This window comes from Puma concolor, chromosome C1 (genome assembly GCF_028749965.1).
Source record: "Puma concolor isolate L17-30 chromosome C1, mPumCon1.1.hap2, whole genome shotgun sequence".
Classification (NCBI taxonomy): Eukaryota; Metazoa; Chordata; class Mammalia; order Carnivora; family Felidae; genus Puma; species Puma concolor.
Window position 1 is genome coordinate 117854011 of NC_141674.1, and position 15277 is coordinate 117869287.

The window sequence follows — 15277 nt, forward strand, 5'->3', positions numbered from 1 at the left end:
GCTTCTGAGCCCTGGGTCTGGCGCCTGTACGCTTCTGGAGGATGTCTGGGTCCTCCCCCTGCTTTGCAACTGTCAGCCTGTGAAGAACGGATTTCAGCTCGTGGAGCTGACCCTGCGTGTGCCCCGAGGCTCTGGGACGTGTAGAGATCGTTCGTGGCCTTGCTTCTCGTGTGGCCGGGTTGGGATTTGAACCTGGGATTGCCTACTCTAGAGCCTCGTGCTTCCCCAGGCTGCCCCCACCAGACCCCGGATGAGAGGTGGCTTGGGAGGCGTTCAGGGGAGTGTCTCACTGACCCTGTCAGCCGCTCCAAGCACTCCTGGTGGGCACCACACTCAGCTGGGGGCAGGCAAGGCCAGTGACAAAAGGTTACAGCACAGGGTGCTGGCCTGCGAGCCATCTGGGTGTTTGTGGCCAGCCTGATTTGTTGGCAGAGTGAACTCAGAAAAAGTGGAGCAGGGTAACCTAAACACAGGTAGGTTAGAAGTGTTATAAAAAGGACTCCCACGAGAGAGGCTGGCATTTGGAGCTGGTGTCTGCACGGGAAGGGGCAGCACACAGCGGCCACCTCCTCTGCGGAGTTGGACGGCCGGTCAGCCTGTCTGACATCCTGGGACGGCGAATCTGTTGCCTGGCTGGCACCCCTTCAGGGGGAGCTGATGTGTGTGCGTTTGCACGTGCACGCACACACGCTTTTGAAAGAATGGGGTCTCTGTTCCTCGGTTGAGGTAGGAGTTTGGGAATCTCTAATTCAATCTGGTTGTGCACCCCTCCCCCCACCCCTGAGTGTGTAGTCCACCGCCGGGAGCCCAGAGTTGCCTCCCGCCTGGCGGGTTTGGGTTTCGAATAAGGAAGCGTTTCCAGCCTCGGGGTCACTGCTGTCTTCCAGCGGGCTGGTGACACTCCCAGCGCCCCCCTTCCCTTTGTGGTCGCAGTGCTGGAGCCGAGTAGTATTTGTGCTGCGGGGAAGGGCAAGGACAAGACTCGCCTGCTGTCAAGTGGCAGTTATCCTTAAATCCCGCTCTTTGCTCCCCCAAAGCCATCCTATGGCCCCTCTGTGCAACGGAGAGGAAGGAAAGGGGACACAGGATTTCTCCTCTCTCCTGCGAGGGTGCACGTCTGGCCGCGTGTCAGAATCGCTGGAAGCTTGTTAAAATACAGAGTTGTGCCAGCTGATCTCGCTCTAGCTCCCAACCCTAAATGGGTGTCACTGGGTGTGGGGCGGACGCAGGAATTCTACATTCTATGGAAGATCCCCCCAGGAGAGATGGGTACGGGAATGAGGACCCATAGCCCCGCTGCGGTTCCCCTGTCACTGGGCCGTGCAGGGGCTTTGTGCCTGTTCCAGCCAGGTCCTGGCGAATCAGTCTGGGCATGGGCATCCTTACAACCCAGTGACTGATGGGGGGTGGGCACAGGGGTGGGCTTCTTAGAAAGCAGGCGTGTGTTCTACAGAAGGCCCTGTCCCTCACCCTGCAGTGTACCACGCCATCTTCCTGGAGGAGCTGACCACCTTGGAGCTGGTTGAGAAGATTGCCAACCTGTACAGCATCTCCCCCCAGCACATCCACCGAGTCTATCGGCAGGGCCCCACCGGCATCCACGTGGTGGTCAGCAACGAGGTGAGCGCTGCCCAGCCCCAACTTGCGGCCCGGGTCTTGGGGCTGCAGGGAGGCACCCCCTGGGGCTTGGGGATGACTTCCGTCCAGAGATGGCCGCTAAGTCTTCTCCGCGTGCCACATGCCCTTGACTGCGCCCGGAGCGCAAGGGGAGAGAGTTCTGTGGCTCTAAATAGTTTTCTAGTGTCCACTCCAGGCCCCATCCTCAGCCAGGCGCCATGCAGGAGCCACGGCACAGACTGCACCCCTGCCCTCAGGGTGCTCACAGTCGGGGCTGGAAGAAGTTGGGAGGAGGGTGGGCGGCGGGTCCCAGGGGGCTGGGTGATGGAGAGGATGCAGGTCGTGTGAGAGAACGGAGCCCTCCTGTGCTGAATGGTGGAGGCGCCGCAGCCTTCCCGGGTCTGTCCTTGGCCGCACAGACCTGTACACGGCCCAAGCGGCCGCTGGCAGAGGGCACACGGTGATCTGATCGCACTCACGGCTAAGGAGGGGGTTATTAATTAAACTGGTTTGCCGGGATGTTTAGGCATTCCTGCACACGGCAGAACAGAGCTTTCAGGCCTGTTCTATCCCGGTCCCTCCTCTTGATAATAACAGTAAGGAGTGTCGGTATTTACCCGCTGCTTACTGTTCTAAGTGCCCGCGTAGTGATTCGTTTAATCCCAACAGCTTCCTGTGAAGTGGGTAAAATGATCCCACTTCATAAATGGGAAACTGGAGGCACAGAGAGGCTGAGTAATTGCCCCAGGTCTCACAGCTGGTAAGGGGATGGGAACCCTGGTGTCTGGCTGTAGAGCCCAGCTCATAGACAGCAGGCTGTGCCACCTCCCCTGAAATGAGCCCTTTATAAACACAGTTGGGCTAATGGGGGCAGGGGCAGCCCCCTGAGCCCCCTGTGAGAACTCTGAAAGCATCTGGAGAGGACTGTAGGTGACATGGCACCCGAACGGTGGCTGGGAGTGCAGAGCAGATGTGGGCTTTGGGATTGGATGCGTGTCCCCGCCTGGACCTTGCTCCCAGGAGCGGAGTGACCTGGGGCAAATTTACGTAACTCTGTGAGCCTCAGTTTACACAGCTGTAAAATGGGGATAAGTATACCCACCAAGGAGGTTGGAGTAAGGATAAAATGAGAAGATAGCATCAGGCACCAGGAGACCCCAGATAGGGGTGGTGAGAGCCCCCCATTTCATGGCAGTTTGGTCCTGGAGGTTGGCAAGGGGGCAGCGATTGCCTTCCTTTTGAACTCAAAAGCAATTCACAATTAGTATAAGTCAGGAAGTGTAAATCGGGGCGCCTGGGTGGCTCAGTCGGTTAAGCGTCTGACTTTGGCTTAGGTCATGATCTCACGGTTTGTGGGTTCGAGCCCGGCATCAGGCTCTATGCGGATGGCTCAGAGCCTGGAGCCTGCTTCGGATTCTGTGTCTCCCTCTCTCTCTGTCGCTCCCCCACTCTCCCTCCACCTCAAATATAAACAAACATTAAAAAAAATTTAAAAAGTGTAAACCAGCTGAAGGCAAATGTGAAGGGTCCTTATCTTCCCCACTCTTTTCCTAGAAGAGTTTATGTTAGCTTTGAAGGGACTCTGCCAGACGACGTTTTGTGCGAGCGTCCGTCATGTGCCCGAGCGTTGTGTAGGTTGTGTAGGTGTGGGTTTTAAAAACACATGACAAAGATGGACGCCTGGCTGGCTCAGTGGAGCACGCAGCTCTTGATCTCGGGGTTGTGAGTTCAAGTCCCATGTTGGGTGTGGAGATTTCTTAAAAATAATAAAATCTTTAACACACACACACACACACATGCACATCCCAAAGGTCCAGCTGTACATTTTCTGCAACTTGCTGTCTTTGTCACCGGTTCAGAACTCCTTCCATGTCATTACGTTCAAATCCAGTGCAGCTATTTTTGCACCCCCGTTTCACAGATAAGATGAAGCCCAGAGTTCCCGACTTGAGCACTAACTTTAGAGTAGCCAGGAAGGTTGAGACACCCTGAGCGATGGACTGCTGTAGTGGCACGGAAAATGTGTCACTTTGCATTTCACAATGAATTTCTTTGGTGAAGACAAAGGCCAAGAATGTGCGGAACCCTTGCAATTTCACGGGTCCCTGCAGGAAGTTCCTTCCCCAGCTTGCCCTGTGCCCTCCAGAGTGAGCAGTTAAGCAAGTGAAGCAGAGAACAGAAGTCAAAAGCTACCTCAGCTAAGTAGGCGATTCTTATTCCCCTGAAGTCTCCTTGCCTCTTAACCCTGAATCAATTGGAAACCTTTGGTTCTTAATTGCCAGAGTGCTGGAGGCAGCCTGGCCAGCCGCGGAGCCAGCCCCTGAGGTGCAAGGGCACTTAATTAAACAAGGGAGTTACTGATTAAGCCCAAGTGGGCTCTGCTTAGGGCTTTGCATGCCCAAGTGGCTGGGCCGCCAAGAGTCCTAGAGGGCACAGGCCAGTAGTATAGAATAAATGTACTTCATGCATCATTAGGCCCTGCAGGGAGGGGCAGGAGTCGACAGGTGGATGGATTTGCAGGATTTGGGGGGCAGTAAAATGTAGCTTGAGTTTTTTAATTTGGAAAGGGGTTTTGCCATCGTGTTGGCTAGTCTGTGTGTGTGGGGGGGTATGTTTAAGTATATTTTTAATATTCTTTCCGTTGATATTGTGAAATATGGCAGATGTATGCTTAAGTGCCCGATACCTGCACTCAGGTTAGTGCCATATTGTGTTAGCCCCTTTGTGGGCTCCTTTCCTGTTCCACCCCATCCCTCCACCTGCTGGTCTGAATTTTGTGTTAATCGCTCCTTTGTTCCTCCTCAACATATTTAATTTTGCCTATTTTAAAACTTGATATAGGTGGAATAATAGCATATTTTTCTGTGACTTTCTTTCATTTCCCTGTATATTTAAAAAAATTTTTTTTGAATTTTTATTTATTTTTGAGAAAGAGAGAGACAGAGTGCAAGCAGGGGAGGGGCAGAGAGAGAGGGAGGCACAGAATCCGAAGCAGGCTCCAGGCTCTGAGCTGTCAGCACAGAGCCCGACGCGGGGCTTGAACTCACGAACCGCGAGATCATGACCGGAGCCAGAGTCGGACGCTTAACCGACTGAGCCACCCAGGCGCCCCGATTCCCTGTATATTTTTGAGATTTCACACAGGTCAGATGCTGCTGGAGGCCAGTGGTGCACTGAATGGCGTAGCATGATTAGGCCACAGTTTGTTCGTGCCTCCGCTGACTGACACACGCACAGTCTCCAGTTAGCAGTTTCTTTTAAGTTTTTGTTTAAACAATCTCCACACCCAACGTGGGGCACGAACTCATGACCCTGAGATCAAGAGTCCCATGCTCCTCCCACGGAGCCAGCCAGGCGCCCCCTGTAGTTAACAGACAGCGCTGCTCTAAACATTCTCAGGTGCGCTTTGTGTGTCCACGTGCCGGAGTTTATCTAGAACCCTAGCCTGTAGGAGGAATGTCCTAGATCCTGCGGGCAAGTTTCATACAGCGGTCATATGGCTGAACACTCCACCAGCAGCGGGTACCAGTTTGCATTGTTCTACACCCTGGTTCTGTTCTTCTGTTATGGAAACAGCCCCATTTTACAGATAGGGCATGGAGACCAGCAGGAAAAAGGTTGACTTGCCCAAGGTCACTTGGTAGTTAATCAGAATGAGAACTGGAGAGACTTGGCTGAGTAATGCTTTCATTCCTGCCACTTTGTACACATAGGGGGGTGGCGCTGTGTTTCTATTGGTCCTCCTGGGAGTCTGATATACGGAGGCTACCAATCACCAAGGTATTTTTTTTTTTTAAGCACTGTAGTTTTTTTGTCGTTGTTGCTATTGTACACACACACGCTTCTGTAATGTGGCCACTGTAGGGACTGGAGGACCAAGTAACTAGGAGAACGCAAAACGAAAGCAAACAAACACGTAGTTCTGTATTAAATGTGCACATTTTGCTTCCCTGCCAGGCTCCTTTCTGTCCTTTCTGTTCAGTTTTTGTTACTTAAAATGGTAATCATTTTGTACATTTATCTTGTTTCATGTTTCCTTAGTAAGTGTTAGTGGAACCGTTCTCCTGCATTTGTGCAAACACAGTGACCGTCATTTCCGCCAGCTGTGGTGGCTTAGCTCCGTGTCACTGAGGCTTTTCATATTAGGAAGTCCTTGTTGAAGGGACATGGTCTGTCTTTTGCCTTTCAGATGGTGCAGAATTTCCAGGATGAGTCTTGTTTTATCCTCAGTACCTTGAAAGGTAAAGCCCCCTCACCCCTTCTGGCTGCGCCCCCTGCCTCCTCTCTGGGTAATAGGGTGAGTGGGGCCTGCCTGCGCGGTGGGTCCCTGGAGACAGCGTTATCTGGGGACATCATCTCGGGAAAAGGAACGCAGATTTCCTGTGAAGCCTTGCCCTGGAAATGCGAGAACTATTGAGATTGGCCCCCATAGTCTGTTCTGAAGGGGAAATCCTTGCCAGGAGATGTGTTCTCCATGAACTCCCTCACTCAGCCTGTAGGCCTGGTGGATCAGGGATCTGGGGCTGGGGTGGGACATGAAGGTTCCACTTGGGGAAGGTGTCAGAGAAGGAACTCGTGTGCCAGGAGACAGAAAGACTAGCTGTGACCCTCCTTAGGCCCGGGGCAGGTGAATGTATGGAGTATATCAGAATGAATGCCCTATGACCGGGTCACAGACTCTGGACTCTGACAGGGCCATTCCTTTCCCCCCTGTTCTCTGGATCTAGCCAGCAGCTGCCTTCAGAGAGCTGGGGGCCGTAACACCCCGAGAACCACAGTTTGTTCAAAGCCTTCTTGGACATAGAGCCTTCAGTCCTTGGGCCCAGGGCTGTAGTAGAAAGGCTCGTTGCCATGAAGCATGTGTCAAGATGCCTGGTTTTGTTAGCACCCTTTGCTCTATGCATCTGTTTGGAGCCAATATCCGTGGCGGGACTCCTGCCGGTACACCCGTACCGTGCCCTCCCTCCTTCCCCAAGGTCATGCTGTCTTGCCCTTCTTCCTGTGAAATGTCCAGTGTTTCTCTTTGCAGCTGAGAGCAATGATGGCTACCACGTCATCCTGAAATGTGGCCTCTGAGCGAAAGTCCAGCGTGTGAAGTACGGCCCCCACCCCACAGCCCAGTGGATTCCCTCGGATGTAGAAACCGCACCACTCTACGCCGCAGCCTCCCCTGGCGGGCTGTGGCTGGGAGGGACTTGGCCCAGTCCAGGAAGATCACAGCCCACGAACCAGCAGAACCCTGCGGATGCAGTCTCTGGTGTACGGAAAGCCAGCGGCTCCTCTCTCCCTTCCTCTTGGCCTCCAGCTTTTGAATGTTCCTCGTTCTTTTCCCAGCCCTGCTATCTTAAAGAGGCAAATGGCAGGGCCATCTTCTCTGAAACCCCTTGCTCCCTAGTTGGAGGCCAGTTCACTGAGTGTCTCGGTGCCTTCTGACCATTCCCCTGCCTCCCGGGAAGGCTGTGCGTCCCCCCGACCTTCACCTTTTCTGGGAACCGGCTCCATGACCAGGACTGCTGACTGGATGTAGGTGGCTTGCCAGTGTTCTGTCTTCGTGTTGGTTCCCCATCTCAGCGACCCTGGTGGGCATCTGTCTTTCTGCTTCTTGGATGGATCGGTGGGAAGGGGACTTATTCTGTGCCTTCTGCTGCTTTCACCTTGACTCCGTTTCTAAGGACCTGCTTTTGCAGTGCCCAGCGATGGGCTCCTGTCTCTGCATTGGTGATGTAGACACCACGATGCTTGTGTAGGACTGGCCACATAGACCTAGGTCTGTGCCCTTGGAAGGAAGAAGGAGAGGATAGAACAACTATTTTTCAGGTACGTTCTCACGAGTATGAAAGGGATGAGAACAGAATGATATTTTGCTTGAGCCCCTTTTATGTAATTTTATGCCCTAAGCAATCATGGGTAAGGAAGATTAGGAAAGGAGTATTCGGCTATGTGATCAGATGACCTTGATGGTCATGATAGCAGGCCCTGTTGGATGGACTTAACCAGGTCCCATTTAAAGAAGACCTTGGCTGACGACTGCCAAACTTACCAAGTTTCCTAGGGTTCATCTTTTCTGTGCGGCCCCAATTTAAATGTTTATCTTTTTTCATGCATGGAGGGAGTGTTTAGGGCATTTTGCCTGCATTGGAGTGGTTGGATCACGTTTCTTAGTGGCTTAATTCTGGGGAACTCTGATTATCAGTAACCAGTAAACTCAGCAATTAGGCTTTGTCTTGCGTCTGTTTCCCGGCACGCAGTGATCTATACTCTTCGCTAACTTAGGTTTAACTTTCAGAGCATTGAGAAGCCCTATGATCAATGGAGCAGGATTTTACACCTTCTAAAGCAGAGCTTTAGGAGATTATAGCGCTGGGGTCAAAGATGATCTGAACTGGGTAGACCTTGCTTTCCAGTTGGGGAAAATGAAACCTAGAGGGGCAGAGCCATCTGCCTGATATCACACAGTGATAGGGCGATGATAGAAACTCATTATATAAATCAAGACACTTCTCAGGGTGAAAGGGGCTCTCTAAGTAAGAGTTATGTTGGGACCACAGGTGGTATGGTGTTCCTACAGAGTAAAACAGGCTCCTGATTCCTTTCCTGTTTTGCGGGAGGGGGTGGGAGCAGGTAACAGCTTTATTGAGATATAATTCACATACAATACAGTGTACCCATTCAGAGCATACCGCTCTAAGGTTCTTAGTAAATTCACAGAATCAGCACATTCAATTTTAGGACATTTTTCTCACCCCCAAAAGAAACCCTGTTTCTTTTAGTGATCACCCTCTCACTTTCCCCCCAGCTCCCCTTGTTTTAGGCAACCACAAGTCTCCTTTCCATGTAGATTTACTTATTCTGGACATTTCATGGATATGGAATTACAGTGAGTGGCCTTTTGTTACTGGCTTTTTTTTTTTTTTTTTTTTTCTCTTGCGTAATGTTTTCTGGGGCATCTGTGTTGAACATGTATTCATACTTCAGTCAGTTCTGTAGTTGAGTAGTATTTCATTCTCTGGATAGATGTGTCACAGTTTGTTTATCCATTCATTAGCCGATTGATACGCGAGTTTCTACTTTTCGGCTGTTTCGAATGATGCTGCTATGAACATATTTGTACAGGTTTTTGCATACATAATGTTTTCATTTCATTTGGGTATATACCTAGGATGTATACCCTACATACATCTTTCGCCAGGGCGTATACCCTGGCGTTGCTGGGTCCTACGGAACTCTATGTTTAACTTTTTGAGAAACTTCCAGATTGTTTTCCAAAGCAGTGGCACCATTTTAGCCTCCCACCAGCAGTGTAGGAGGGCTCGTTTTTCAACATCCTCACCAACACTTGCTGCTTTTTGATTAGAACATTCTCTAATGGGTGTCAAGTGGTATCTCACTGTGGTTTTGATTTGCATTTCCCCAGTGACTACTGACGTTGACCATCTTTTCATGTGCTTATTGGCCATTTCTATGTCTTCTTTGGAGAAATACCTGTTTAGATCCTTTGCCCATTTCTATTTGGGTCACTGGTCTTTTTTTATTGCTGAGTTGCATCAGTTCTTTGTATATTCTAGATACAGGTCCTTTGTCAGCTCTGTGATGTGTAAAACTTTTCTCCCATTCTGTGGATTGTCTTCACCTTCTTATGATGTCCTTCACAGCACAAAAGTTTTTAATTTCGATGATGTCCAAGATCCCCTACTTTCCTTGCTTGTGCTTTTTGTGCCCTATCTGAAAAACCATGGTGTAATCCAAGTTCAAGAAAATTTGTGCCTGTGTTTCTTTTTAAGAATTTTCATAGTTTGAGCTCAGTAGTGGCCTTTGATTCATTTGAAGTTAATTTCTGTACATGGTGTGAGTAGAGGTCCAGCATCACTCTTTTGCCTGTGGGCACCCAGTTGTTCCAGCACGAGTGGTTGACCTCCTCTCCCGTCCCCAGCCCATGTCTGGCTCCACCATTTTTATAACGGGCTTTCTGTTCTCTGAGTGTCTCACCCTTACTCCCCCTTAACCTCAACAGGACAGGGTCATATTGTGCTCTGATACTCGGTGGCCTTTCATGGTGCATGTTCTAACTCCACACATTAGTCCTAGGGGAAAGTCAGGACCAGTCATTTCCTTTTTTGAGGACAGTGAGCCACAAGAAGTAGAATAATTTGCCCAAGGTCACAAGAGTCAGGACTAGACCTTTGGTCTTCTGACTTCCAGCCTTTCAAGGGGTCTGTCAGTCACTAGACCTAAGTGATGCCACTCCCTAGGCCAAGCGATGACAGCCTTGATTTTAATTATTAATTGTGGCAGACTCCTTTTTATTTAGTTCCAAATGGGGGTCTGATAAAGATCTGTTACCTTAAGTTTGCTGTTAGTGGAATCTTCCATTTTCTGGAACCCCCCACTGCTGTCTGTGTTTGTTTGTTTTTAACCTTCTCCTTTTTTTAAAGATTTTATTTTTAAGTAATCTCTACACCCAACGTGGGGCTCGAACTCATGACCCCGAGACCAAGGCCCCACCACCTGAGCCATCCAGACGCCCCTTTCACCTTCTCCCTGTGGTTCTAGTGGAGTCTTGTAGCTTGCAAAGAAGTAGGAAATAAATACGCTTCTTAATTTGGCACTAAAATGTTTCAGCTGCTTGGTTTCGACAGCTTGTCCTCCTTCCTCAGAACTCAGATGAGCTAGCTGTCCATTTTATTTTTTTCATTTCAAAGCAGAGAAGCCATAGCTTCCCACTCCTGTCCACTCTCTTTCCCAAGGGCTCTGAGGCCAGGACCTTGGCCTGGGGGGTGGGGCAGCCCCTCCCGGAACTGTACCCACTGGCCCCCCCCACCCATGATTCTAGGCTGTGGCTTCTCCACGGCAGCAGCAGTTTTTGAAGGTGCGCGCCGCCCCCCCCCCCCCCCCCCCCCGAAGACAGAAAGGATCTCCTCAAGTGCTCAGTCCACCATCTTGAACCAGAAGCTTCGAGTTGAGGTCCTTATTCTCAGGCCATCGCATTTCTTTTTCCATTTGCAGGGTTGTGATAAACCTTTTCCTGTTTACCAGGTTGCACCTTTACCTTGACGACACAGAGGGAGAACAATAGGATTCTCCGGGAAAAAGGGATGGATGGAAAGAGCAGGATAGGGGAGGAAGCTTGAAGCCTGGGGCTTCGGGTCCTAAGCAAAGGCCAGACAGCGTCCCTACAGACCTCCTGCCCGGGCAGCTTGTGGCCCCTTGGGAAGAGCTGTGAACCTAGAGGGGGGTTCACTGGGAGCACACTGGGGCTGGGCGAGCAGTGTGTCACAAGTTTCCAAGTCCAGTGTGGCTCCGGGGCCTGGCCTGAGTGACCTAAGCTCTGAAAATCATTAACGAGTTGATGAGGAAAATGGAAAACCTGTGCTGTTGTTGGTGGAGCAGAGGGAGTGAGCCCGGAGGCTCTAGGAAGGTGGAAGAGCAGAGCATGAGGGGTGAGGGTGGTGGCATGACAGTGCCCGAGGTGCAGGAGGAAGTGGAAGGCGCAGGGGGGCGGGAGCCAGGGCCCCCAGACCCTCGCTTGGCCTGAGTGTCTTCCTGTCTGGAGTCGTGGGCGGCTCCGTCGTGAGGTGAATGTGAAGGGCGGCAGGGCTTTCCCTTTGTCCCCTACCTGAAGTCCTCGGTGGGCCAGTAACGGGTCGGGGCACGCATCCTGGTCGCACAGGGCACCACCAGTGCTCCTGCTCAGGCCGCTGTGTGCGTGTCTTTTTTTTTTTTTTATTAAAAAATTTTTTTTTCAACGTTTATTTATTTTTGGGACAGAGAGAGACAGAGCATGAACGGGGGAGGGGCAGAGAGAGAGGGAGACACAGAATCGGAAGCAGGCTCCAGGCTCTGAGCCATCAGCCCAGAGCCTGACGCGGGGCTCGAACTCAACGGACCGCGAGATCGTGACCTGAGCTGAAGTCGGACGCTTAACCGACTGCGCCACCCAGGCGCCCCTGTGTGCGCCTCTTTTAAGAAGGGTTCCCTGGCAGCCTGAGCCCAGACTCTGTGTTGGCCAGCTCCACGTCTACACTACCGGTGCGCGCGCGCGCGTGTGTGTGTGCGCATGTGCACACGCGTGCATGTGCACACGCGGGTCCCTCTCCTCGCCCCTGTATCTGGCCTGAGTGCAGCTCTGGATATTCTCAGCTCAGCTGGATGTGGGGGTTGATGCTCTTGCTTTTAGATCCTGTGTGGCACCCTGGTTCGGATTCTGATGGAACGGGTCAGGGGTAAAGTTGCCCTACTTGGGGGGAACGCACACCCTAAGTCCACCTCTTCTGGGGAGGGGAGCAGTGCCGGCAGCTGACCTCTGACAAGGACCCCCGAAACAGGGCTCATGGAGTCGGTCTGCCACACAGCTGCCTCACGGTCACATGCTCTGTGTGATACCATCAGTCAGGCCGGCTGGGAGGAGATGGTTGGACTCCCTTTACCCCCTGGGGGCAGGGCAGTGGGTCTGCGAGCAGCAAGGTGCTGGTCAGGCCCCCCACCCAGGGCACCCTGCGAGCTCCTTGAAGCCTCCTCTGAGCTCTCCAGACCTCTCTGCGAAGCCTTCTCTTGTACCATCCTTCCCCCTCCTCCCGTGGGGGACAGCCAGTAGCTCTGAGTGGTGGCAACCCCGGCCAGTGGCCCAGCGCTAGACCTGCCATGCCCCTCCTGCTTTAGTGGCCGTCTAGGGGCAACGTCCCCGAGCAGTGGCTCTTGGAGAGGTGGGTTTGCTGCTCTGTGCAGGGCAGCTGACTCATCTAGCCCTTTATGGAAAAACTTTGCCAACCCACTGAGGAGGTCAAGCTTTCTGTTGCTTTCTGTCCCCACTGGAAATCCCATTAAGTAAGGACTCTCAGACAATAGTAACAATAAAGAGTACTTAACTTGTTTTGAGCTTTGAGGCAAGAGATGTGTTTGGCCGAGCAGTGCTGGTCTCCCCTGCCTGTCGCTCCCTCACTTGTGAAGGGTTCACCCCAGCCGTCTGGGTTTTCCTTCCTCTTCCTGGCCGCTGGCCTGCTCCTGGAGACCTGGTGGGCCTTTGCACCCTGGGCACATGCCAGGGCTTGGTGTCAGAGCGCCGTGTGTGTCGAAGGGTCCTTTGCTGGTATTAACAGGTCGGCAAGCTGTGGAGGGCGGTGGCCTCCTGACTGAGGTCACTGGAGCTTTCCTATCCTGGAGCTCACAGCCTGACCTTCACCTCCACCTGGCGCCTTGAGGACCTCTTGGCTTCTCTGGGTCCCGCAAGTTTCTCCCTGAACGTTTTGCTCTTTTTTCAAACCGAGGGAACCGCTTGTGGGAGCCTCAGCTTGGTGACAGAGAGAGGCCACTGTCTGGCTCCGAGGAAGGGTTCTATGGGCCTGGACTTCTGGTTCTGTCCCCAAGAGAAGCTAGAGTGCGGCCAACAGCTAACCTTATGGGCTGAGTCCCACATGCTGGGGTCTGTCTTCCTGGGGGGTGACTCTGGTCTTCGTGGGCCCCTTGCTTCTCACTCCAGGTGCAGCGGCCAGACGCTGCATTCAGCCTCCCGTTAGCAGCAATGCCAACACAGTAGTGGCAGATGCTGTCTGGTCTCTCCTGGGTCAGGCATCGAGCTCACCACTCTTGCCATTGTCCCTTTCCATCCTTCCCACTCTGCTCTGAGGCCACTGTGACCCAGCTTTGCAGGTGAGGAAATCAAGACAGATCAGATGCCGGCCCAGGGTCCTACAGCTGCTGGTGGACTGAGCCAGGATGGGAATCTGAGTCTGGGTCGCACATCCACACCCCACGTTCTCACACGCCAGATTTGGGGGGCTAGCTCCTTCCCCAGCGCTAGCTTTCATCCTGAGACTGCATCACCGGGCTTGGTGCGTTCCGGACGGTGGGGAAACATTTGCGGGGCTTGGTTGTTACAAGAGAAGGGGATTGTTTTGTGTGCCCCCTCCCCCCCCAGCCCTCCCCTTTTATTACCTTTACGCTGGGTAAAAACTTGGTGACTGTGTCCTCGAATGTTCCTGTATGTAATGTGATTCTTTCTTAAGATGTAACTTCCCCAGCGTTCTCCAGATCGGGTGACCCTTTCCCAAAGGTGGTGGGAGTCTATTGGGGTGGCGTGGGCTTTGGATGGGTCAGGTGGGTGTGATGGGTCGTGGGGAGGTGGGCATCGAGTCGGAAGTTGTCATACTGCCACATTGTTTTTTGTACCTGGAATAAAGCATATTTTGCACTTGTTACTGAACCATTGTGCAGATGAGAAATCTGCCTGTGGGATCTGTGCTTGGGTCAGAATGCAAATAAAACTCATTTGTAAGAAACCCCTGTGGCTCAGGCCTGCAGTCTCTTTCTCTCTTTTAAAATTGTGGTCAAATGCAGAATAGCACGAAATTTGCCATCTTAACCATGTTGAAGTGCACAGGTCAGTAGCATCAAGTACGACCACCCCCACCTTCCAACTCCAAGGACCGTTTCGTCTTCCTCAGTTGAAACTGTACCCTTTCCCCCACACAGCGCCCTGTAACCACTGTTCCACTTTGTCCCTATGACTGTGACTGTTCCAGGTACTGCACGCGAGTAGAATCATATAGATAGTATTTATTTGTCCCTTGTGACTGGCTTATTTCACACCTGCATAGTATCTTCAAGGTCCATCCACATTGCAGCACGAGACAGGTTTCCTTTTTTTTTTTTTTTTAATTCATTATTTTTAAAATTTTTATTTTTGAATGTTTATTTTTGAGACAGACAGCACGAGCAGGGGAGGGGCAGAGAGAGAGGGAGACACAGACTCCGAAGCAGGCTCCAGGCTCCGAGCTGTCGGCACAGAGCCCGACGCGGGGCTCGAACTCAAGAACTGGAGATCATGACCCGAGCCGAAGTCGGACGCTCAACTGACTGAGCCCCCCAGGCGCCCCTAAACAGGCTTCCCTTTTTTAAGGGTGGATAGTACTCCGCCATATGTACATGCCACATTGTGTTGATCCCTTCATCCGTCCGTGGGCACCTGGGCTGCTGCCACCTGTTGGCCGTTCGTGAATCATGCCACTGTGGACACAGGCAGGCAGGTGTCCGTTTGAGTCTCTGCCTCCGCTTCTGGATAGACACCAGAGGTGGATTTGCCGGTCTTGTGGTCCTACTGTGCCCACGATGGCTCCACACTTTATATTCCCGCCTGCAGCAAACGGGGGTTCTCATTTCTCCACGCCGGGCCAACACCTCTCCCAAGCTCACCTGTCCCCCGGGGCTCCATGCAATCGTGTACATGTGCTGTGTCCTTAACCCCCCACTGCCCCGGGGCTGCTGCCCGTCGGAGCCTCCTGCCTCCCAAACCCAGGGGTCACCGTTCCGCTCCCCGCCACACTCCGGTAAAGTCCCCTTCTCCCGGCTTCTCTGTGCACAGGGTGTGCATGGCGGGGGCTGATGGTGGTGTGGAACCGTGGGGTTACATGATGGAGAGCAAGCTCCTCAACCTCCCCAAACCGATCTTTTCATCTGTGACCCGGAAATGTCACCTGCCTTGAGACCATGCATGGGAAGCCATGAGAATGAGCCGGGTCACACAGAAGAAGGTTCCCAACAGAACCCAGGAGCAGCTTCCCAGGTTGGGGGGGAGGGGGAAACAGTTGGGTGTTTTCCAGGATCCAAAGGAGAATGACATCATGGAGGGCTGGAGTAGAAATAGATGGGGACTGGTCAGAAAACGTCC

At 52.4% G+C, this 15277-nt stretch overlaps 1 protein-coding gene across 2 annotated transcripts in view; it reads left to right on the plus strand.

The window, feature by feature from the left end:
* The window catches only part of TFCP2L1 (transcription factor CP2 like 1), a 62559-nt gene extending 48670 nt beyond the window's left edge, over positions 1-13889 (plus strand). For both annotated transcript variants that reach the window (XM_086718386.1, XM_086718387.1), the window contains 3 exons: positions 1478-1620; positions 5807-5858; positions 6647-13889. In XM_086718386.1, the coding sequence (XP_086574512.1) occupies positions 1478-1620; positions 5807-5858; positions 6647-6693 (242 nt within the window). In that variant the 3' untranslated portion in view covers positions 6694-13889. The remainder of the gene's footprint in view (positions 1-1477; positions 1621-5806; positions 5859-6646) is intronic.
* Positions 13890-15277: the final 1388 nt, after the last annotated feature.